The sequence below is a fragment of the Lampetra fluviatilis genome, chromosome 17 (assembly GCF_964198595.1).
Source record: "Lampetra fluviatilis chromosome 17, kcLamFluv1.1, whole genome shotgun sequence".
In the NCBI taxonomy this organism is placed as follows: Eukaryota; Metazoa; Chordata; class Hyperoartia; order Petromyzontiformes; family Petromyzontidae; genus Lampetra; species Lampetra fluviatilis.
In genome coordinates this window covers 6420731-6446726 of record NC_136291.1, presented here as the reverse complement: position 1 = coordinate 6446726, position 25996 = coordinate 6420731, and the positions used below count along the sequence as shown (strand labels likewise).

At 48.8% G+C, this 25996-nt stretch overlaps 1 protein-coding gene across 1 annotated transcript in view; it reads right to left on the bottom strand.

The window, feature by feature from the left end:
- The window catches only part of LOC144936882 (rho family-interacting cell polarization regulator 2-like), a 66414-nt gene that overhangs the window by 27860 nt on the left and 12558 nt on the right, over positions 1–25996 (bottom strand). The window contains exons 2-10 of the mRNA XM_078864085.1: positions 13532–13652; positions 11777–11923; positions 10319–10397; positions 9253–9276; positions 7627–7680; positions 6114–6263; positions 5181–5244; positions 3178–3221; positions 896–1021 (exon numbers count right to left, since the gene is read on the bottom strand). Coding sequence (XP_078720211.1) covers positions 896–1021; positions 3178–3221; positions 5181–5244; positions 6114–6263; positions 7627–7680; positions 9253–9276; positions 10319–10397; positions 11777–11923; positions 13532–13652 — 809 coding nt within the window. The remainder of the gene's footprint in view (positions 1–895; positions 1022–3177; positions 3222–5180; positions 5245–6113; positions 6264–7626; positions 7681–9252; positions 9277–10318; positions 10398–11776; positions 11924–13531; positions 13653–25996) is intronic.

Here is a 25996-nt window from a genome sequence, read left to right as displayed (position 1 = left end):
CGTGACACACGTGACACGCACGACACGCACGACACGAGTGATACACGTGACACACGTGACACGCACGACACGAGTGATACACGTGACACGCACGACACGCACGACACGAATGATACGCACGACGCGCGTGACACGTGTGGACACGCACGACACGAGTGACACGAGTGAAAGGCGGCACGAGTCGTGGCAGCTCACGTCACATGCAGGGCTTTAAGTAAAAACGTTTTGCATCCAGTAATTGCCTCTTAGCGCATGAGCATAATTGTATAGGTCGGATATAAATAGAACCTTGCAAAAAAACATATCCTACTCACAAACGACCCGTACATCTATTTGACCCTCAATATTTTGGTGACCGAGTGCGGAAGTGGCAGCCGAGAATTGGAACGCATCCGAGAGGAGCGTCCACCGGGGAGACGGAGCGATGAAATACATTTATACTGCAGGTGCTGGGTGGATTGCTGCATCGCAGGACCACGAGAGGTGCTCGCAGCTTGGATAGGTCTTCATCCAGCAGTGGATTGGCCACGGCTGATGTATAAGTGGGTGTGTGCGAGGGCGAGGATGAGTGCTTGGATAGGCGAGTGCTTGGGCGGGCGGGTGAACAAGTGCTTGAAGTCGGTGGTCGAGTGCTTTGGAGGGTAGGTGGGTGGGTGGGTGGGTGAGTGGGTGGGTGAGTGGGTGGGTGGGTGAGTGAGTGGGTGAGTGAGTGGCTGGGTGGGTTGGGTGGTTGGGTGAGTGAGTGGTTGGGTGAGTGAGTGAGTGAGTGAGTGGGCGGGTGAGTGGGTGGGTGGGCGGGTGAGTGGTTGGTTGGGTGAGTGGGTGGGTTTGTAGACGAGCGAGGTGGATTAGTTGTGGTTGGGTGGATCGACGAGGGTGGTGGCTCGAGTTCCACCTTAATCGAGATGAGATCAGAGAGGAGCGGCAGGAGGACGGTGTCGGCCGCGTCCCACGTCTGCCGGTCCTCGGTCTCCACACGCCCTCGGAGCCGCCAGCGCTGCCGTCCGTAGCGCAGCGTCACCTGCTCCGCACCGCACGCACCGCACGCACCGCACGCAGGTGCCGCCACGCGGCTCAGTGCCGTGCCAACGCCATCAGCTGCACCCTCGCCACACCGTCCAGTACGCTCATTCATAATCGTATTCCGATTGTGCGATCGGCGTCGTGTGACGAGATGAAGACGTTTTCACGTGGAGTTCCAGCAGCTAGCGATGCAGCGCTCGGTGTCAGAGAACGGCTCAGATTTTGTTCTTCAGTCACTTCACTACACGTTTTTTTTTTTCTTCCTATCCACACTAGGGGTACATTACGTCCATTAATTCCCGTACAAAATACATAAATACCCCGGTTTTTTTTATGATTGTTATTCACACGCAATCAGGACACACTTTCACGTGCATTGAGTAATAATGAGCCATTTAGGTTCGCAACATTCGCCTGCACTCAAGCACACAAGCCCAGCTCCTGCTTGTTAAAAATATCCGCGCTCGCCCACCACTTAAATGAACAATAGCGGATTTCAATATAAAAAAGGGCTTTTTGCCTCGTTACTCCGATTTGATTCCACACTCCGCGATTGGCGTCGTGTCGCAAGATGAAGAAATGTCCATTTGGAACTTTCGCAGAGCAACGCATGAGAGACAATTGGCTTGAGGAAGGCGATGTCAGGGGAATTACTTCTGAGATGCCTTCCAGGGCATTGTTATCCACGCAACCGCAAGCACTGCACTTGCCCACGCATCCTGGTTATTGAGACGCTTGCCACATGGCAAACAAACGTATTTGATTATCAGAGTAGGAATTTTGACAAACCAAGTGAAAAACCAAATGCTTTGTTACGGTGCGTGCAGTTATCATTGACCAGGCTGAGGCCATCGATTCACTCCACTTCAAAACTCGCTCTCTCGCCTACTTCAGCAGATATTTCTTGCTGTGGTTGTCCCACCTGATGACGACTGCTTGTGTTTGCGATCGAAACGTCGTGATCTATTATTTTTCTACCTACGTGACTTTACCGAAAGAACCAAAGAGTTTTGATTTCCCTTGCTTCACGTGGTAGTTTATGCGTTCCAAAGAAATGGCGCACGAAGCAGAACCGCACGAGACAGTTGTCTGCGCAGAAGCAAATACACGACACACCAGAGGTGGGACAAAGTCATTGTTATGCAAGTCACAAGTAAGTCTCAAGTCTTTGCTCTCGAGTCCCGAGTCAAGTCGAGTCAAAGATGAGGCAAGTCCAAGTCGAGTCTGAAGTCGTCAAAATCATGACTCGAGTCTGACTCGAGTCCAAGTCGCATGACTCGAGTCCACACCTCTGCGACACACACACAATGCATTTTATTGGGGGCATGTAATATTCACCTCCGATGAGCACGGTTGACTACGTACAGCGTGATAGAAGGCCAACAGAGTTGTCCCACGTTCAACCGCAAAGCCGCATATGGAGTGAATTCTAACCGCGTAATGTACGCGAAATGTCACAAACCGAACCTGTGTAAAGCGAGGGGGAAACCCGTACTGGGGATTCCAAGGATCCCATCAGGAATCACCACGAGGTGGCACTCTACCTCTGTCAGGAACACATTGAAGTGAATGGAGGGTTTAACATGGGAATCCCCACCTATAATGGCACCAACGCAATCATTAATTAATTATTGAGAATCCAAAGAACAAAGCTTTAGAGTAATATAACAGGTTGATATACATTCTTTTGGTAAAGTCACGTAGGTAGAAAAATTAAATAAAGCAAAAAATAATATAATATATAATCATATATAAATAATATATCACGACGTTTCGATCACAACACAAGCGGTCGTCCTCAGGCGGAGGACGACCGCTTGTGTTGCGATTGAAACGTCGTGATAATTTATTTATTATTTATTTTTTCTACCTACGTGACTTTACCGAAAGAACCACAGAGTATGGATTCCTGCAGTCACGAAAGCTTCAAATCAAGATTAATTTCCATTCTGTATATCCACATTCACCTTTTTTGTAGTTCATCGGCATATAGGCCCTATATACATTTATTTACCAGCAGCCCGTTTAAACATGCCGACTTCATGTCGACCTCCTCGTTCTTATAAGCAGTCAAGACTTGTTAAATACATCTCCCGACGATATTGGTAAGAGCACACCCCCCTCTACATGTGCATGGAAGACAGAGTTCCTTACCTCATAGTGATCCCCGGGACACAGTCGGGCAAATCCAACCAGACCTGCACACGTTCACAAGCGCATCGTTACATCGTTCAGTCGCTCACTCATTGTTACATTTAAATCACGGGTATGATTCGTCTTGTTCCACAGTTGGATTGCAATTGTGTTGTCACTGCCATGGCAAGAGACGATGACAACGTTCCCATTTGAAACGCTTCCAGAAAGCACTGCGATCACACGCCGTGTTAGAGAACGACTGCTGGAAGGTGGCAAATACAAAACTACATCCGAGGTCCCTTCAATTGCCTCTTGTCCACAACACTAGGCAGTGCACATCATCACATGCCCTTTCTACAGGAGGTATTTATTGCATGACGGTAAAAAAAAAAAATATTGCGCAGAAATCCAAATCAGTCGAATTAAGCGAAAACTAATTTGCGTGTAGTCATTGGTCGCGGGGCTGAGACCAACAATGCACCGCACTTGAAAAACTAATTTTGATCACAGGTGGCTGAAACCCAGATTCCAAACTCCGGATCTCAGCGGTGTGCCGGTTCACCGCTTTGACACACCATTGGCCGCCCCTCCGAGCCACACCATCACCTCCGATCACAGATAATTTGAAGAACAGTGAAGCACAAGACATTAGGCAGGCAAGCACGGTAGGGACACTTACAATAATAACAAAAATGGGTTGCTTTTATCCAGAAAGAAAAAAAATCTCGCAGTGTCAAGACAGGTTCAGGAAGGTCCTGGCATCAGGATTATCGGTCGATATCACTCATCAGACAGTTCCACCTGCGGCTGCGGACCACAATAAACGATGGAGCGCACAGGAACCAGGGAAGGCTCACCGAGCTATGTGGTTCTTGTTTAGAAGAGACCTGGCCACAAATCATAGCTCAACGAAGTCGCTTATGAAAATTGAGGCAATGTTTCTAAATGTGGTGAAAAACCGGAGGACCAGGAGGAAAATCCACGCGACCAGGGGGAGAACTTGCAAACTCCAAATATACATTCTAGATTTGAAGCTTTCGTGACTGCAAGGATTCATATTCTTAGGTTTTTTCGGTAAAGTCACGTAGGTAAAACATTTAATTTAATAAAAGTAAAATTAAAATCACGACGTTTCGGAGGCAACACAAGCTTACGTCTTCAGGTGGAACCGTCACAGCACGATTCAGCTGTCGTGCTGTAACGGTTCCACCTGAAGACGGAAGCTTGTGTTGCCTCCGAAACGTCGTGATTCTTATTTTATTTTTTATTTTACTTTTATTAAATTTAATTTTTTACCTACGTGACTTTACCGAAAAAACCTAAGAATATAAATCCAAATATACAGCTGGCGTCAGGGGGTTGGGATCGAACCCACGACCTCCTGCATACCAGGCGAGGTCGTTAACATCTCACCACCGTGAACAGAGCGTCCACCAGCTGACGGCCAACGCCATCACGTGGCTGCACAAGCCAGACGTCGACTCGTGACATTCGTTGCCGTTCCAAAACTCAGTGGCTCATCTCTGCAAAGCGCGGCGGACAAACTAAGCAGTCAGTATTTACACTATGAGACCTCCTTTGCCAGTATCAAGATATAGTAATAGTCTTCTTGGTTCTTTCGGTAAAGTCACGTAGAAGGGAAGTAATAAAATAATAAAAATAAAACATAATAAAATAATTAGAATATTATTATAATAAAATAATAAAAATAAAACATAATAAAATAGTTATTATATTATTATATTATGTTTTATTTTTATTATTTTATTACTTCCCTTCTACGTGACTTTACCGAAAGAACCAAGAAGATGAATCCCTGCAGTCACGAAAGCTTTAAATCGAAATATAGTAATAGGTTTTTACCCTTTTATCTGGCAACAAAACTGACACCTTTATACAAGGGATCATGTTTGCATTAACCACAACACTTGCGGTCAAAATGCAAACAAAAAGACAACTCTGACAATTATCAGCAAGTGCTCGGCATGATTCCGGGCGATGCTGCAACGCTGTTCTCCTACCTTTCATGGTCACGTGGAATTCGCCCAGGTAGGCCTCAAGCTCGTTTTCAACGGAACACATCACCTGCGCACAGCCAGACGCGCAACTCCGTCAAAGTGCAAGGTCCGTTTGTTAAAACCGGGTGAGAGAGAGCCCATTGAGGTTCAATGCATCATTTTTGCAAGTGTAATGATAATATCGGTAGTTGCTTTGTTTACCCACTCTGAGAGTCCTTTTCAGGAGCATCCTGCTGCTTTGCGATGATCAGTTTATCTCTCCTGATCATTCCTGAATTCGAATTAATGACGTGCGTTACGCCTCGATGACGGTGTTAGTTGTGTCTACGGCGACACGAAAAGAGGTAACCGTTTGGCTGTGAGGACACCCTCTCACTAGACAAACTACACAACTGCTAAGAATAATCATCGACATTTGTAACGAGCATTTTTTCATCCATAATTTCCAATGCACACCCTCGTGGCTAGCAGACCAACATTGTTATTTCGCGCCTGAAGAAGCTGTCATATATATGTATATATTTAGAAACATCAGTTTAAAGTTTGTGGCTGCTATACATTGCCACATGATAAGCCACTTTGGTTGAGCTATCGTTTGTGGCCAGGTCGCTTCTGAAAAAGAGCTACATAGCTTACTGGGCCTCTCTTGGTAAAGTAAAAAGCCAAAAAATGTCACTAGGGTTGTTTTTCCACTGCAGAAGCTGAGCCGGGTCACTGAGGTCATGCACAATTACGTATTGGGAGGCCACAGTGTCACGGTTTAGTTCGGGCACGGCAAATGGCCAGTGGAAAACCACCCGGAGCGTCACGTGACGGTGCCGGGCTGGCGCAACTCGGATGTGCCAGTGGAAAAGTGGTCAACAAGTCGAAACAAAGATCTGGATTTGTGCATGTGTGTGCAAGTGTGTGCAAGTGTGTGCACGTGCGTACGCGCACCTCCGAGCAGTGGCGGTACGTGCGGTGCACCTCGGCGAGGCTGTCTCGGGCCCGGCGACTCGGTGCCGACGCTGCGAACGCGGCGATCATGTTGGAGGCTCCGTCCCGCAGCCGCCTCTGTATGCAGTACGACTCAAAGAGCTCGTCCACCTGTGGGGGAGGCGCACGGCGTACCACTCCTCGAGTCCATTTGCCTGGACCACGCAAGATCATGGAACGTTGGGTGGGACTAAACAAAAACTAAACTATTTTTTATTTCATCAGGTAAAGTCCACTAAGCTATAGAACTATTTTTCAGAAGCGACCTGGCCACAAATGACAGCTCAACGAAGTGGCTTATCACGTGGAAATGTATAGCAGCCGAATATTCGAAACACATGTCGATTCAAAATGTGGAGGGGATAAACCGGAGGACACGGAGAAAAATCCACGAGATCACGGGGAGAAAATGCAAACTCCAAATTTACAAGTGTCAGGGTCGGGATGGAATCCACGACCTCCTTTATACCAAGCGAGGTAGTCAACATCTTGCCACCCGTGAAGGCTGAAGGGCGGCCAGGTAACGGAGACCTCAAGCCAGCCCTGGTGTGCGAGTAGTCGCAGACAACTATATGCGGTGTTTGCCGCTTCCGCTGGCAGTAAAATCATTGCCAGGAGCGTAGCAGTTAGAAATGTTAAAACACACGAATCCCGTTTGTCCGCACATCTGACAGCCCTCGCAGGATGGCAACTGGTCAAGCAGCGATTGAAAAGAGGCAGACGCGTTGCCAAGATCACGCAGATTTGCGAAACTGCCAAACCTGCTGGGCTAGGCAGTGACAGTAAAATGAAAACTGTTCTTGAATCTATCAGTGTGGATTTTTGATTATCCGCTTATGGGCAAAGGTTTTTCTCTGGCCAATGCAGTGTCTACCTCGAGGCAAAACGCTCCTTGAAGTGGTATTTAGCCAAAGAGTCTTGAGAAGGCTTGAGACTCAGTTATGCTTTCCGGAAGAAAGAAAATGCCTTCCATTATTATCATAATAACAACTATTTATCAAAAGATTATCATTCTATTTTACACATTCCTGTTGGCAAGACCGACTACACAGTGACGATAATTGTTTTTTTAACCTTCTATCTGGCAACAAAACTGACACCTTTTTTACAAGGAGTCATGTTTGCATAGACCACAACACCTGCAGCCATAATACAAACAAAAAACATAACTCTGATAATATATGCACTGTCCTTGAAGTTGATTGGTCCACACCCGAGATAGCTTTCCTTAAAGCCTAGTCTCACATGGGTTGGACCAGATGACGCCAAAAGGCGCACAACTCAAAGACAATGCACCATCAGAGTATGAGAGCTCGGGGTAAGCATTTACAAAAAAAAGGTGTCAGTTTTGTTGCCAGATAGAAGGGTAAAAAAACAATTATCATATCTTTTACTGGCAAATGAGGTTCCAATGGTGTAAACAGTGACGGTTCAGTCGAGCAAAGTGACGTTGTGCACGCACGTGGGAACCCACCTTGCTGACGTGGAACTCGAGCCAGCGCATGTGTCTCTCCGCACTCTTGATTTGCTGCGAGAAGCATGGAGGGGATCACGAGTCAGTGCCGCTTCTTCTTTAACGATGTTGCGTATTCACTGGGTTTATGTTATGGCAGGGAAACGCGTATTGAGTCAATCCCGTGTTTTCACACAAAAAAAAAGCCACAACATCCCCAATGACTTGTGAAACTGACCAAATGCCTTCCAAAACCAATTGTTTTTGCGCAAGATTGAAAATAAGGAGATCTTTCGAGATGAAAGGCTCAAGGCGGAACCCTGCAAATTGCTCGCTCGTGCGAGCAATCGAGTGGAGCTCTCGGGAGACCCTCTAAAAAGGGTACATGGCCTAACCTGCCAATGCTGGCCAGACGTCTGGGAACAGGTGGGAGTACCCACACTTTACCCCACCACACGCGGCCTGCAGATCGCCTGTGGGTGAACCCATTCATAAGGGCGAGTGGACAGTAGGGAGATTTGGGAATCTTGCACCGTTGTTGATTGAACTGCCGCACTGGGAGAATGAACCGATGGCTTGTCTGGAACTTGTGCACCAACGTAACAAATATCCCTGCGTGCGCTGCAACGCATTCTTGTGGGCTCGAGCCCCGGCACAAAACCATCTGGAGGCTCGCTGAACTCTCCAACTCGTATGCGTTTTGTCCTTAATCGGGACAATGCGTGACAAGACCACAGTCTCGTAATGATCGCTGCTGCCCCAGGCAGGTGTAGTCTGAAATCAAGGAGGGAGGGATCAATCGGCGTTTGTTATTAAAGATGTCCGGGTCCTGCGCCTCGCCATGTACTCGCAGCGCGTTTCCTGGCAACGCCAACAACACAATTTGTTCCCAGCTGTTCAAGGTGACACGCACATCGTGAGACCAATGTTCGAGAGAACTCGTACAAGTGTACAAGTGTCACGCGGGCAAACGTGCAATTACGTACAGTTCCACAAGGAAACGCCACGGCGGTTGTTAATTGTAAAAGAAAAACAAAAAAACGACGGGGGGAGGGGGGGGCACCGTCATTGTTCATTTCATTAACGAAATTAGTGACGAATAATATTTGGCGGCAGAGTGTTTGGTTTATTTTACACGAGACCGCGAGCGAATGGAAGTCACCCAGCGTGACCGATGACTACGATTCGTTACCCAAGACCAAAGCGCGCCTGCCCACAGGCCGAGATAATTTGGTAACGTCATTAGAGACTAAAGTGATTCGGAAATGGTAGTCGGATATCAAGTATTCAGGATGTGTATATAATTATGTTGACCGTGTTCACTAATTGGCTGGATAGGATAATATTTGCGGGGAGGGGGGAGTGGGAGGAATGTCCACCCCTAAGCAAGAATGGACTAAGCGTCAGACTGGTTTCGTTGACTGCACAAAGAGATTGGCTACGTACAATCCACAGTGTCGGCCTCGAATAACGTCAGCTTGTCATCGATGAGACTAAGATTTTTCAGAAAATAACAGATGCCGATATAAACTTTGCACCCGACACTGCTCCTCGTGCATCGGAAATCTTTATCGGTTCCACGTGAAAGTGTATGTGCTTGCATGGTGTTATTAATGTGTGGAGTATTTTTACTTTTTTTTTACACACCTTCTCCATGTCATAGCAGAAGCCCTGTTGGAAAGAAAATCGAACACAAGTTACACAAACACTTGGAGCCAGCACGGGTGGCTCCCCGTTAGTGGCACGACTCGCTCAACCCCAATCCTGCTTCAGGCCCTTGTCCGGCAATTCAGATTTGACACAACTGAAAAATTTAATTAAAAAAACATTCGTACATTTGGTATTTGCGTCATTCGTAGAGCGCTAGACTATCACAAAGGCGCGACGTTTCACAGACGCTTATAGTCTGAAGTGGTGTCACAGTTAGAGGCAATGTTCCCATGTGGCTTTACCCAACCTGGTGACGTGTCGGTCATTTTCAGATCTCGCCAATTTTCGACCGAAATGGCAGCACCCGTGGCCCGCTACTCTTTTGCTTTTAATGACGTCATGAGATCTTTCGTGTCCACTGTGAATCAGGCGGCGTATCCAGTTGAACCGTAAACCAGTGTAGTAACAAGCAGCAAATGCGATACCGCTTGGCCTAGCCACCGCTCTGCCCCATAAAACGAGATGTGTGCATTGTGTATGTTCACACCTCATCCGCCTGACCCAGCAATAGCCTGACATGCAAGCGAGCAGAAACGCCTGAAAAACTTCAAGTGGGAGGAAGCATCGTCTAAGTATAACCGGCAAATCACAATCGTGCTCTCTCTGTCATCATGGCATAAGACCTCGTCCGTTTGGAACCTCTCGCAAAGCTTCTGAATCACCTTCCAGTGAACTTCTATTCAGACACTTGGAGATGCACTTGTTACTCGGCCGGCTCCAGAGAAGCGTCCACCGCAAGACATTCAAATTCATATCATTGGTTGTCAGACACGGAATTTCACCCAATGAAGTCCAAACCCGAATTGAATTTCACATCTGGTTGGCTGTGGGGCCACATTTTGGTTGGGCTGAACCTATCAATCAATGCGACTATAGGAAGCAGAAAACCAGATATCAAACCCAGGATCTCAGCATTGCCAGCTCAGGTCCTCTGAGCCCCGATCCTTGAAGCTGCAGTGCGACGTGTTGTTTTAAGTTTATAGAGAGGTGGGGGGGGCCTCACCAGACGTGAGTTTCTCTTCACCCCGGTCAGCTGAGCGTTAAGGGTGCTCAGCTCACTGTGGTACGAGTCAAGGTATTCCCTGCAGGGCACACACACACACACAATTGTGTTATTCGTGCATTGTAGTGAGTTTACACGACAATGATGGGTCACGTGTGGAGGGAGGAGCGAGGCAGTAAGGGGTCACGTGTTTAGGGAGGAGCTAGGTAGTGAGGGGTCACGTGTGTAGGAGGAGCGAGGCAGTGGAGGGGTCACGTGTGGAGGGGGAGGAGTGAGGCAGTGAGGGTCACGTGTGTAGGAGGGAGTGAGGCAGTAAGGGGTCACGTGTGGAGGGAGGAGCGACGCAGTGAGGGGTCACGTGTTTAGGGAGGAGCTAGACAGTAAGGGGTCACGTGTGTAGGAGGGAGCTAGGTAGTGAGAGGTCACGTGTGGAGGGAGGGAGGGGCGAGGCAGTAAGGGGTCACGTGTGGAGGGAGGAGCGAGGCAGTGAGGGGTCACGTGTTTAGGGAGGAGCAAGGCAGTGAAGGGTCACGTGTGTAGGGGGAGGAGCTAGGCAGTGAGGGGTCACGTGTGTAGGGGGAGGAGCTAGGCAGTGAAGGGTCACGTGTGTAGGGAGGGGCGAGGCATTGAGGGGTCACGTATGTAGGGAGGGGCGAGGCAGTGAAGGGTCACGTGTGGAGGGAGGAGCGAGGCAGTGAGAGGTCACGTGTGTAGGGAGGAGCTAGACAGTGAGGGGTCACGTGTTTAGGGAGGAGCTAGACAGTGAGGGGTCACGTATGTAGGGAGGGGCGAGGCAGTGAGGGGTCACGTGTGTAGGGGGAGGAGCTAGGCAGTGAAGGGTCACGTGTGTAGGGAGGGGGGAGGCAGTGAGGGGTCACGTGTTTAGGGAGGAGCTAGGCAGTGAGGGGTCACGTGTGTAGGGAGGAGCTAGACAGTGAGGGGTCACGTGTTTAGGGAGGAGCTAGACAGTGAGGGGTCACGTATGTAGGGAGGGGCGAGGCAGTGAGGGGTCACGTGTGTAGGGAGGGGGGAGGCAGTGAGGGGTCACGTGTTTAGGGAGGGGGGAGGCAGTGAGGGGTCACGTGTGTAGGGAGGGGGGAGGCAGTGAGGGGTCACGTGTTTAGGGAGGAGCTAGGCAGTGAAGGGTCACGTGTGGAGGGAGGGGTCACGTGTGGAGGAAGGAGCGAGGCAGTGAGAGGTCACGTGTGTAGGGAGGGGGGAGGCAGTGAGGGGTCACGTGTTTAGGGAGGAGCTAGGCAGTGAAGGGTCACGTGTGGAGGGAGGGGTCACGTGTGGAGGGAGGGGCTAGGCAGTGAGGGTCAGGTGTGGAGGAAGGTGCGAGGCAGTGAAGGGTCACGTGTGGAGGGAGGCGTCACGTGTGAAGGGAGGAGCGAGGTAGTGAGAGGTCACGTGTGTAGGGGGAAGAGCGAGGCAGTGAGGGGTCACGTGTCGCCGTACCCGAGGCCACGCTTGAGCGAGGCGTACAGCTCCTCGACGCGCTCGGGCTGGGGCCCGCACGCCGGCGACGCCCCCGCCGCCTTCCCCGCCGAGCTGAACACGCGGCGCAGGCCCACGGGCGAGCGGCACGGCGCGGCCAGGTGCGACCTGCAGCCGGACGAGCGGTGTTAGTGCGCCTGCCACCGTCACCGTCGTTATGCACCTCCGCACGAGCCGTCCGACGCGAGTTCCTGCCGACTCTTCCGATCTCTCGCCGCCGTCTCGGCGATTGCCGCAAAATCTCGTTGCGCCGAGTCTCTGCCTGCTCATCTTCTTGGTTCTTTCGGTAAAGTCATGTAGAATGGAAATAATAAAATAATAAAAATAAAACATTATTAAAATAATTATAAAATAATCAAAATAAAACATAATAAAATAATAAATGTATTATGTTTTACTATTATTTTTTTATTATTTCCATTTTACGTGACTTTACCGAAAGAACCAAGAAGATGAATCCCTGCAGTCACGAAAGCTTTAAATCGAAATCTCTGCCTGCTGTCTATTCCTGCCTGGAATGAGGTCCGCATGCCTATTAAGTTCGGAGCAAATGGATGGTGGTTTAATGAAGGTCGTCTCTTTTGGATTAACAGGTGGTTGATGAACAAGCAAATGCACCAATACATTAGGTGAATTCCTTCAATAAATCCTCCCATCAGTTTAAAAATGATCCATTTCATTATCATCACAATCACCATCACCGTTAGACGACCTGTTCGCTATCGCCATCTCTCAAGGTTTCGCGACGAAAACATTCCTCGAGCTCCTACACAATCCAATTTCATCGCTCGATGTCTGCAGCGGACATCCGCTTGGGCACATTCCCTTCGTTGACTGCAACTCCATTGTTGGTCTCGACCCCCTTCTATCGAAGCATCCTGTCTAACTGGCGTATGTTCTCTGGTCCACGTGTCTATGCGGTGTTTCTGTCTCGGTGCCAGAGGTCGCAAACGGGTTTTGATTCCTTACCCGTACCCGGCCGCACCAGGGTCGCAAACGGGTACCCGTACCCGGCCGTACCCATACCCTACCCCCGTACCCAGCCGGGTACGGGTATCGGGTACCTGATTTCGACCTCTGGGATGAAGCCATGTTGCAGGCGCGGGTGGGTTGATTCTAGGAACTTGATTTGTGAGAAGAGACAAGACGTTGGGAAATGAGTGACAAACGGTTACTCACCGGTGACTCAAGGCCTACCCGTACCCGTACCCGGCCGCACCAGGGTCGTAAATGGGTACCCGTACCCGGCCGGGTACGGGTAGCCGGGTATCGGGTAGGGTACGGGTATCGGGTACCCGGTTGCGACCTCTGCTCGGTGCTAACGAGCTCAGCTCACAGCTCCCAGTGCTCATGAACAGGAGGCTGGTGTGTGGGCATAGCGACTCGTGTGGAGCGGTAGTGTGGCTGTTAGTGCCCTGCGCTGTGAACCTGGCGACCAGAGTTCGATTCCCGCTCATGGCCAACACCAACAGTGATGATTTTATCTGAACCGGTCCCGGGCCTCCGCTAGGTCGACTCAGCATCAAATGAGTATCTGCTGCGGTGTGTAAACATCGCCACTAGGGAGACAAAGGCGGCCGGGCGTGGTGCTGGTCAGCCACCCCCTCGTGCACCGTGCCTGCCTCGATAGGTGCTCGCTAACAGCACTTGCCCCAACAGTCTGTTGGGGCTATACGGGGGATCTCTGTCTTTAGATTTTGTAGCGACTCCGCCCACCGGTGCATCGCCAGCTCGTTGAGGGCGTAGAATCCGCTGAAGGACTGGCTCCGGGCGATGGAAGCACCGAGTCCTGAGGTCGAACTCAGGGACTTGACGCTGGGGAAGCGGCTGGAGAGGCCTGTAGGGGGGGGGGAGAAGAGGCGAGGTTTGATGAGAGTTCATAAAAACATTTTTTTTTTATTCCGATTGTCACCTCAATCAGAGCAGTGACAACCCCTTGTCGTAGGCAATATCTTAGGATCCCTTCACAAACATCCTCTTGTCCATACACAAGCAAGTGCACTCTGCCACCTGCAACAAAGAAATGCTCCATTGCCAAAATGTCAAGCACAACATTTTTTATTGTTATCAAATTAATGTATCCAAATTATATGGAAAAAAAATCGACATTTTTGAGGCGATGGTCTTTGTTGCTGTCATTTGGCTCGAGCTCCGACGATCGACTCACTCCACCCGAGAACCCGGTTTACAATCACAGGCGACTGACCTGGGAGTCGCCAAAGAGACGAATCTTAATTAACGCTCAAAGGCTGTGCCCACCCCCCCCATTGAAGGCTCAGGAGGGCTGCACACTGGAGGTCTCCCTTACAAAAGGTAAAACCAGCAGGGCAGAGGCTGCGTGTTAAGCCACAAAAAAGGTATAGAGAGCTCAACAGCACACACAGGCAGAAACTTTGAGGCCGTCCATAAATGACGTCACGCGATTTTGGACGATTTTTGACCCCCCCCCCCCTCGTCACACAGACGTCACAAAAAGTCAGACCCCCCCTCAAATGACGTCACAAAGCTCTGCCCCCCCCCCCACCCACATTTACATTTTGAAAATAAAACATGCTTCAAATCGCTTTAAACTTTTGTCATTGTAGTGCGTATTTAATGTGGCGCTGCACTCTGATGTTGTAGGAGTGTTGTTACAACAATTCTATATATATTTAAAGTTGCGCATTTTGATGTGCCGTCATATTTCTCAACCCCCCCCCCCCCTTCGTCACACATCGTCACAAATGTCTGACCCCCCCCCCCAAGATGCGTGACGTCATTTATGGACGGCCCCTTCTAACTAAATCCCATTTACTCAACAAACTGCAGTGGGGTTTCCCACTCGAGCACGCGTGCAGCTGCACCTCACCTCCCATTTACATCCTCTGATCCAGCAGTGGAAATTACACATTCCTATGACGAGGAGGAGTCATTCCACTGCAGGACAACCGCTGACATTTTTTCACAAAGCGGTGCCTCCCCCCATTGACCGAGTCGAGGACTGCTGGGTCAGGATTTGAAATCAAAACCTCGCGATCGCGAGTTTCGCGCTCCAAGATCTGCGTCGCCCCGAGCGGATTAGAGAGAGTGCGCGTTAATGTGACGCAGGGCTTTGCATGAGAGCACATTCTGTCATTTTTCCACATCTTCCCTCGATGGACTCTCATCTGGTTTAAATACAGGACATGGAAGGAAGGCATTACGTTAATTGTGAGCAACACAATTGCCTCATCCTCTGCGCTGACCTATCCACTGCTAGATCAAGTACGGGAAATGGCAGTGCGGCAGGTGGACCCAATCCCTCTGTGCGGTGATTTGAGTGCCATCTCGCATATGTGGGTTTCCAAGGAACTTTAGTTTCTTCCTGCATGCCAAACGCCACATTAACAGAATTGGCTAAAGACAACCAATACAGGATTCCCATGAAAAAAAACCCCACTCAAATGAGGCCTTTACCTGGGTAAATAGAAGGCATCATTATTATTATTGAAGATGCAGTAGAGCCTAACTTGGCTACATCACGATGTATGCGAAACGTCACGTAAAAATGTCTTTCCCTCCTGCAGCCCACCAGGCTAACTGGGTTTTGCAGTTTCCAATGAATTACATTCGCAATATAAATCTCGCCGAGTCTTGAGACTCAGCGAGGCATTCCCAGGATAAGCTTAGGGTATCGTTATTTCAATAATACAAGGTATAACATTTTCTTACAAACTATAAACTCCTAAAACATTTGTTATTTTAAAAATTCAACTACGGTGCATCACATCTCAAAAAGACTGCGGCAGTGTGTGGAATATATACACACCCACACACCCACACACAAAGACAAAGATCCCCCGTATAGCCTACAACACTCTTGGGGCAAGTGCTGTTGAGCGAGCACCGATGAAGACCGACACGGCACACGAGGAGGTAACTAGTCAGCATCACGCTGGCTGCCTTCGACTCCCCAATGCTGACGTTTACACACCGCACCGGGTTCTAATTTAAGGCCGAGTAGACCTAGGAGAGGCCCAGGACTGGGTAACATGTTCGCCACTGTTATTGGTCGCGTCCAGCAATCGAACTCGGGTCATAGGAGCAGCGCGCCAACCGCCACACGATTGCTCCCGATACACACACGCACATTTACAAACACACACGCACATGTACAACACACACGTGCGCAAGACAGTCACAACTCACGATAACGGCTCCAAAACACAGGACAATGAGTGTGATGGGCGCGAGGTCGGCACGGGCAGCGCATTTCGCTGTTGCGGGAGACTTTATTTTGAGGCCACGCGTCTGGCAAACGCGTGGGTCTTTTGCTTGGACGCTCTTTGAAAATCTCCAGCGCTGCCTAAATTCCTGAATGGGTGTTGGTGGTGGGTGGGGGGGGTGCCTCACAATCGACTGCCAAGCAGGGGGCTACCCGGATTATTAAACACGCGCGCGGCCCGTGCATGATTCGAGTCACCTGGCATTTGCGACCGGATACAGAGCTCGCCCCCCCCACCCCCCACGGGAGGAGCGGGGGCTCACCTACGGGAGGCGTGGAGGAGGAAAGATAAACGGATGAAGATGGGCGCGAGAGAGGGCAGGGGTGGCAGGGATGAGATCAGAGAGTTCGAACGCCACGACGGGGCAGCAGCAACGACGGACAGGAAGAAGCGGAAGAGTATTGGCGAAGCCTTTTGCGCAAACGGTGGGGAGATACAGGCCGGCGGAAAAAAAAACCCACGGTAGGAATCCTGTTCGAGTGTGCGAGCATGAGCAATGATGAGTGGAAAGGTTGACTGGTGTGCCATGCGTGCTGCGGGTTGCTACTACTTCCTGCTGGTGCCATGCTGGTCTTAATAGGCGCTTACTAACAGAACATATCCCCAACAGTTCATCCAAGCAATGACAATATGTATAGACTTTATCAAACGGGTATAGCTGAAGGACTTAGAGCGGTGTTTTTTATTTACGTCAACTGAACATCAACACAGATTCGCGAGACGGACAAATGATTAATCGCCACCATGATGGCCTACGAAATTGCGGTAACCAGTTTAATGTGAACCCTGGAAAGGGATAATGGTTGAGGTGAACATATCATCATCTCTGATGAGAGATTTGCTGGTGCACACAACTACTTCGAGAGGACAAGGCAACCCAACCGGCAGACGCATTTGTAACGTTATCAGCCGAGTGACTGATAACTCTTATTATCGCCCAATCACCAACGCGCTTCCCGTCCAACTGTGCTAACATTAACTTGATTCGACCACGGCCTTCGGATTGTGGAGCACACAATCAGCAGTGGGGACGACTTGGCGAGGCACCTCGCCCCCACTGATTAGGAAGGCTCTCGTTCGGTGGCCACTGATTGAGATGCGGGCTCAATTCTCGTCAGAGATGTCCCGCCCAGGCGTTGAATGTTCCTGCTGTCGGCGGTGGACCTGGTGAACGAGAATTTGGATTCAAGCTCAAACTATAGCCTATACGACAAAGCAGATATATTATTATTATTGGTATGACGATCATTTCCAACCCATTGACAATCCACCGCTGGATAAAGCCCCCCTCCCCCCCCCCATGCTGTGACGGCCATTGCGGGTTGTTTGACCGTCAAGTTTATTTTTGTTTAACCAGGTTAAGAACTCAAGAACTGAAGAGACCAGGTGCTGGCCACCCACCCCCCTCGTGTGCCATGCCAACCTTCATTAGGTGCTCGCGAAAAGCACTTGCCTCAAAAGTCTGTAAGGGCTATACGAGGGGATCTTTGTGCTCGTCTTTGTATGCGATCCAACCCAAAAAACCTCTATTATGGATGATATTGGTCGCGAAAGCCTACCACGTCTTAAACGGACGTGTGTGTGTTAGGGGAACGGTGGAGTAGCGGTAAGCACGCTGCGCTCACGGCCAACACCAGCGACGATTATTTGAACTGGTCCTGGGCTGGTGTGGTGTGTAAACATCGGCACGAGGGAGACAAAGGCGGTCAGGCTTGGTGCTGCCCCCCCCCTACCCCGCCGCCACCGTGCCGGCCTTCATAGGTGATCGCTAACAGCACATGCCCCAAGTCTGTTCGGGCTATAAGGGGGATCTTTGTACGTGTGTGTGTGTGTGCGCGCATGAACGCCGAGCCCCGTGAGACGAAGTGGGTCTCTCGTTACAGGGGTAGCCACGCGGGCAGCTACCGCGTGCGTAACGCGCCCACGCGCCTCTGTTTTGGGGGCTACGCGTCGCGGTCAGATGACAAGTGTTGTTTTTCGTGCGAGTGTGCATCTGTGGGCGTGAGCCGAGGAGCGGTGGCGTAGTGGTTTGGCTCACTGCGTACAGTTGCCATCGATGAAGGACAAAACACTGTGGCATATAATGAGAAGGCAACTGGAGAAACGACATGCGAATGAGAAAAAACCGAAAGTTTGCCCCGGCAAGACTTGCACAGATTTCCAAGGACAACAGCTACCCTCAAAAACAGAGGGTGACCTTCGGGAAAAATCAAGGACGGGTGGCAATCACAGCACCGCACTACGAACCTCGGGGACTCGAGTTTGATCGCCACGGCGAACATGAGAGTCAAGCGATAACTTAACCAGTTCTGGATCTCGCCTCGGTAAAAAAATTAACCCGTAAAAACAAAGTTTTTCACTATAAATCCTTTATATGCGTGGCGGCTAGAGTCCTCTCGTCCTCTGGCTTGAGATGGCTGCCACCTATGGGTCAGATGATTGCCTGCCACCATTAAGCAATTGGTAATTAAATATAATTTTTTTTTCCTAAAAAGTGTAAAGTTATGGAAAAAAATTTTCACGAAAATAAATTGTCACGCACAACGAGTCTGTGTGCAAAATATCAGCTCGATTGGATCACGGGAAGTGGGTTAAAAAACGACCGAAAGATTTGCACGGTCGTAAGCATGCAAGCAAGTGAACTTAATATAAAGGATTTAAAAAGAAAGGACCTGCTTTGAAGTTGAAACATTACCAGTGAGGATAGGGGCAGCCGGGCGTAGTGATGACCACATCACCCCTTCACGAGCCGTGCCTGCCTCCATGTATTTAAGTACAAATATTTTTCCTGGTAAATCCCTCGGCGTGGAACATCTCGTTTGCAAGGGGCGCCCAGGGGAGTTGATTGACACATAAATAACAAAAGCACGTAACGACGCGTAGAGACATTAAATCTATAAACGTAAACAGCGCATATTTACGGAATAAACACACAACCACATCAATAGATATATCAATAGTGATCATCGCTGGCTCAAATAGAAATTTTAGTTGGCAATATGAAGGTAAATCGCCGGCTTCAGAAGACACCCATGCTTATCGGCTAATGCCACAGATTACTTTAAAAGGCGCTCGCTGACAGCACTTGCCCCAGCTGTCTATGCAGGCTACACGGGGGATCTTTGTCTTCATCTATACGAGTGGCAGGGGAAGCAATTCTAGATTTGAAGCTTTCGTGACTGCAAGGATTCATACTCTTAGGTTTTTTCGGTAAAGTCACGTAGGTAAAAAATAAATAATAAAAATAAAATTATAGAAATAATAATAGAAATAAAATTATAAATCACGACGTTTTAATCTAGCTGTGACGGTCCGAAACGTCGTGATTTATCATTTTATTTATATTATTATTTCTATTATTTTATTTTGATTATTTATTTTTTATCTACGTTACTTACCGAAAAAACCTAAGAGGGGAACCAATGCCGAGCCCCCTGGGTGATCGCGAGTAAGCCTGGGACAGACCAGGCGGTGTGCGGGCGCAAGCGTGGGCAGCGAAAAGCACAGGACGATTACGGTATATCACACGGCCATGGCAAAAGTCACCCACCCCTCCTCTCTCTCTCTCTGCAAACACACCGAGGCTTGGTTTACATTTGTGGGGTGTTTACTCCATCTTATCGCACCGCATTAGATTAAAGACCACATTTTCTATCGATGAGTGAATTATGAGCAAGTGATTTTTTTTTGGCACAGGATCATACATTTTGACGTACGATCGTGTTCGGTGTTAATTCGCGAAAACAAGGATGCACGTGGAATCTTTATCGCTGTCGGATTAAAGAAAAAAAAATCACAGATTTTTCAAGTTTGCCATCAGGACACCAAAATCTCATGGCATTGGTCAACAAACCAAGGTAAAACGTAACAAATCCAGCCCAGATATCGTTCGCGTCAACGCTCATCTCTTTTTAGCTACTCCTAAAGCTGCACCAACTGAAACCATGCTGGCCAGCGTGGTGAAGTATGGTCAAAACATTCCCCGTGATCCACATGGCAAGGGGTCTTTGCGCATCGTTGTTATTATTATTAAAGCAGTCCTCATGACCAAAACCACTCAGCATGTGCACACTCCCATCAGATATCTGAAGCCAAGCAGATGTCGAGCCTGGACAGCGCTTGAACGAGCGCCCACCACAGACGCAGCAGAACACAGTCGGCCGTGGACCTGTGCGACATGGTGCTCAGTATGGGGGCCGTAGGCGGGTGTCACGTGGGTCGTGTCAGGCCATGCCACTCTGCGTGAACCCAACAGGACACGTGGCCGGATAAAGGGGGGCCAGGGGCCCCAGGGGGTCACGTGGCTGGGGGCTCGGGCCTTCCCGAAGGATCGGGAAGGGGGGCGTGGCCTGGGGCGGAGCCGGCCACGCCGGAGTGGTTATAAGCGGGGTGTGGACGGAGAGCCGGGATGTTCTGCTGGGTCAAATCTGGGATGAAGCCACTATATTCTTAGGTTTTTTCGGTAAAGTCACGTAGGTAAATAATTAAAATTAATAAAAGTAAAATAAAAATAAAAATCACGACGTTTCGGAGGCAACACAAGCTTCCGTCTTCAGGTGGAACCGTCACAGCACGATAGCTGTATCACAGCACGATACAGCAATCGTGCTGTGACGGTTCCACCTGAAGACAGAAGCTTGTGTTGCCTCCGAAACGTCGTGATTTTTATTTTATTTTTATTAATTTTAATTTTTTACCTACGTGACTTTACCGAAAAAACCTAAGAATATGAATCCTTGCAGTCACGAAAGCTTCAAATCTAGAATGAAGCCACTATCCACGATCCTCGGATTCCGGTCCAGAAATGTCGTATCCCCGTGTGTTAGCTAAGTTTGGAACGGTGGTTACCACCCGATGTCGTTAACCTGTTAATGTTAAGAGTTACCCATTGTGTGTAGATAATAGTGTTGCCTCCGAAGTCTAGTAGCGCACCTGAATTTAACCCACTACAATTGTACTGTACTATGTTCCCACGCCTATGCTGCCCCCGCCTTCCACAAGCAACGCCGACCAGGGTGACGGAAGCGTCGTCAAACAACTCCCACAAGACTGGCACGGTCTTAATCCAGCAGTGGATTGTCACGGAAAGGCTGCAACAACACCATCATCATATTCTTGGTCTTTCGGTAAAGCCACGTATAAGGGAAATAATGAAAATAAAACAATAAAATTCTCACGACGTTCCGACTGCAACACAAGCAATCATCAAGTGTGAAAATCACAGCAAGAAAATTTTCTTCACACCTGATGATGATTGCTTGTGTTGCAGTCGAAACGTCGTGAGAATTGTATTATTTTATTTTTATTATTTTACTATTTCCCTTCTACGTGGCTTTACCAAAAGAACCAAGAATATGAATCCCTGCAGTCACGAAAGCTTTAAATCGAAAAAAACATCATCACTTGAACACGTAGGATTTCACGAGCAATATCATCCACAACAGTTTTTTTTGGGTTAGATCGCGTAAAAATGTGTCGTTAAACCGGCCACCACCCGACACAGCCAATTATAGTAAGGTTTGTCACGTAAACAGAACATCCCAATCGGTTACTAGTACAGCACACCAGTGTGTTGGAGAGCAAATATTGTAAATCTTGTGGCTTTGATCTCCAACACACTGGTGCGCTGTACTAGAAACCGATTGGGATGTTCTGTTTACGTGACAAATCTTACCAAATGGCTGTGTAAGGTGGTGTCGGGTTCAACGACAAATTTACGCGATCTAACCAAAAAAAACCTGTATTATGGATCATCATCACTACTATTTAGGATGAAAAATGGACCGAAGCAAAGCCGCAGCGTTATTGTTGCGCGCCATGCAGATGGTGGCAGCGGCCCTATGCTTATCTCGCAAACATAATGCGGCACATCAGAGCGCAGGGCAAACAGGCGGCGCATTGTGTGCGGGCGGGCGGGCGGGGAGCCATTAGGGTTATAATGGGTGTCGATTATCCCCAAATCACAGGCGCTTGCGATGGCGCAGCTAGGGATGATGAGCGCGCTGCCCATTCCGCAGGGAAGGGAGGTTTGTCTACTCCACGTCAATGTCCCTGCCAGTGTTTTAAGTCCTTGCCATGTAGCGTTTAATGTTAATGAAATCAGTGACGAAAATATGAATCAGCGGAGTGTGCATGTGTCTGTGTGTGTTTTATGTATTTTCCAAGGATGACCAGTTTTTTTTTATCCCAACCGGAACGGTCTGGAATGCTTTTAATTAATTTCGGATCCCAGCCACATTCATTATCTCGCCTTATTGTCTTCGTAATACCGGACGTAATTTTTATTTCATAAACCTGCTCATAGAATTAGAGGGATGTAGGGTACAAGAATACTGGATAGGATTCTTTTGGATCGGAGTAACTTTTACTCGTGGCAGTTCCTTGCACGCCGATAATCCCAACTCCAAGCCAGCCCAGAGACACTCGAAAATACCGAGTGAGAAATTAAGCACCGACACAATGAACACCAAACAGGAGGATTTCTCCACAATTCAGGATGTCACCTGATGATGCTGGTTGTAATTACTCTCGAAACATCTCAATCGAATTGTAAATGTTGTGGGTTTACTCGCCAACACACGGTGTGCTGAATTTGTATCCAATTGGCATGTTGTTTACGTGACAAACTTGACTAATTGAGATGTCGGGTCGTGGCGAGTTTATCGACACATTTAAATTTACCTGATCCAACCCAAAAAAGATCTTACTCATAATTTCGGTCACGAAAGCCAACGTGTTAAACTGATGAACGCGAATTGATGAAAATCATCAAGCACCACAAAAATACTCGGTAAGACCAAAGCGTGACTGACTATGGAGGGATGACATTTACCTGTCCTGAATAAAGATGCGCACCGAGATCGTCTAAATAATGGTACCAAGAGACGGCGGTGCACTCTTGATCAACCATAATCGGTCATTGGCGATGCAAAATGTACAAAATATCAAAATATTGACGGAGTTCACCGACTGGCTGACGATTGTGTGTTGGGTGCAGGGTGGGGATCGGTGGTGCAACGGTTAGCGCACTGCACTACGAACACGGCGGCCCGAGTTCGATTACCGCTCACGGCCAACGTCAGTGACAATTATCTGAACCGGTTCTGGGCCTCCCCTAGGTCGTCTCAGCCTCAAATGAGTTCCTGTTGCGGTGTGTAAACATCGCCACTAGGGACACAAAGGCGGCCGGGCGTGGTGCTGGTCACTCACCCGTTCCTGTGCCGTTCCGGCCTTCATGGGTGCTCGATAACAGCACTTGCCCCAACAGTCTGTTCAGGTTATACAGGGGATCTTTGTCTTTGTTTCTCTGGTTGCAGGTTGGGTGGTGGCGATTGCGCGCCCCTCCCACCGAACATTCACTAAGAGTGTTTGACTGCTTAAGTTGACGGAACTAAGACAATTAAATAAAGATGCTGAGATTTAACTAAAATTCTACAGGCCTTCAACAACCTAAGACGAAAGTAACAGGGGCTCCGCGGTGGCAAGATGTCAGCTACCTCGCCTGGTGTCCAGGATGTTGTGGGTTCGATTCCAACCCTGATGCCTGTATATTTGGAGTGTCCATGTTCTCCCCGTGGTTCACGTGGATTTTTCTCCGGGTCCTCCGGTTTTTCCCCTCCACATTTAGAATCGACGCACATTTAGAGTTTTTGGCTGCTATACATTTCCACGCGATAAGCCACTTCGTTGAGTTATCATTTGTGGCCAGGTCGCTTTGTGAAAAAAGAGCTCTACAGCTCAGTGGGCCTTACCCGATGAAATAAAAATAGTTTAGTTTTTTGTTGTTCTTCTTGGTTCTTTCGGTAAAGTCACGTAGAAGGAAAATAATAAAAATAAAACATAATAAAATGATTCTCACGACGTTTCGGTTACAACGCAAGCAGCCGTCCTCAGGTGTAGCCGAAACGTCGTGAGAATTATTTTATTATGTTTTATTTTTTATTATTTTATTATTTTCCTTCTACGTGACTTTACCGAAAGAACCAAGAAGATGAATCCCTGCAATCACGAAAGCTTTAAATCGAAATTTTTTGTTGTTGTTTAGTCCCACCCAACGTTACGTGGTCTTGCGTGGTCCAGGCTAACGGACTCAAGGAGTGGTACGGCGTGCCACCCTCCCCCCCCCCGGACGAGCTATTTGAGTCGTACTGCATAGAGGCGGCTACAAGACGGCACCTCCAACATGATCGCCGCGTTCGCAGCGTCGTCAGGCGCCCAATGACGATTGCTTGTGTTGCGATCGAAACGTCGTGATCGATTATTTTTTCTACTCACGTGATTTTACCGAAAGAACCAAAGAGCATGGATTCCTGCAGTCACGAAAGCTTCAAATCAAGATATACCAGTTAATACTTTAGTGAATAATGCCAATTCCGCGCGGCTCTCCGCACGCGCACGGTTTTACACTGTGCCGCGTTTCCAGCTCTCATCATCCCAGCTGTGATGATGCTGCTTCCCGTCACTCCCGAAAATCACCGTTTCAGCTTTGTTTTAAATATCAACATTTTTTTTCGCCTTGCCAATTCTATTCCCGTTCCGCTCTGCCGATTTACCGCATTATGAAACAGAGGATCCATTCTGAACTCTCGCAGGGGCGCGAATCACCCCCGTGGGTGTTACAGAAAGACACGTGCAAGGTGATATCCCGCAACCGCTAATGAGATCCCTTCCAGCGAATTCTTATCTACTACACCAGTAACGCAACACTGTTTCCCCCACGCACCTGCTAATATTAGTGGCCCGTCACACGGCAGTCGAAGAGAAATGTGCCAAGAAAAAAATGTATCTGGGTCGAAATGTTCGCCAAAGTAAATAATCCTAATTTAATATGATGCGGGGTTTTTGTTTTGTACAGTGATCAGGCTGAGACTGTGACCTCACTACGCTTGAGAATCCCATATAATCACAGGTAGCTGACCCCACCGATTTGAAACCATGATTCTCAGCACCTCTCACCTAATCAATTACCGCATTCAAAAAATCAGCATCACCTTCTCTGTATCATTAACCAGAACATATATTTATAATATAAATTATCTCCCCCACCCCCATCACCCCCTAAAAAAAAGTGCACATGCGAACAACAATGATGATGATCGCACGTTGAAAACGGGTGAGCGTCATCTCGGAAAAATCGCAAGCCAGGGATAGACGCATGGAGGGATGAAGGAACAGCTCATGATTCTATGCATAGATAACCGGAGTGCGTAATAATAATAATACAAATAATGGGGTTTGGGCATTCCAAAGATGACTATCTCGTGGGAAGATGGAATCAGTTTAATGCACAACGTTTCCAGGCAGACATGAGCAGGCTTGGATGGGGGGAAAAAACAATACAACAAAGGCCGACATAAGCTAATGGACCCCGCATCTCTCCCCCCCCCCCCCACCCCTTGCTGCCACCGGTCACGGAAATTATGTCCTTTAGTTATAAATCGTTACCGATCAAAATAACAAATCATTTGCTTTGCATGTTTCAGACAAAAATTGACACACAGACAGACAGACAGTCTCGTGGTGGGGTTAGATTGCTCACCAGTGAACCACAGAGCACAGACTCGACAGTTAAAGGTCCAGCCCCAGTCTGGAAACCCCGCGTGGAATTACCAACGGCGTGGCAACGCGTGTCCTCCACTGCGAGGTGGACATTCGGTGACCCCAGCGAGGGCGTCAATCGCAAACGTGTCCACAGGTTCCATCGCGGCCACCACTCTCTCCACACCGCAGCTCATTCCCCCCCCCCCACCACCACCACCGCCGCCACCACCACCCCCCGCTGCCCGTTACGAGGCAAAAGCACAACTGAAAATTGCATCAATCACGCGCGGTGAATGCGCGCGCGACGACTGCAAAACCATTTGCGACGCTCAGCTCGAAAACAACAGCCGCTCGTCTATGCCGCGCTCGCCGTGTCAGAGGACACGGCTGCTCCACG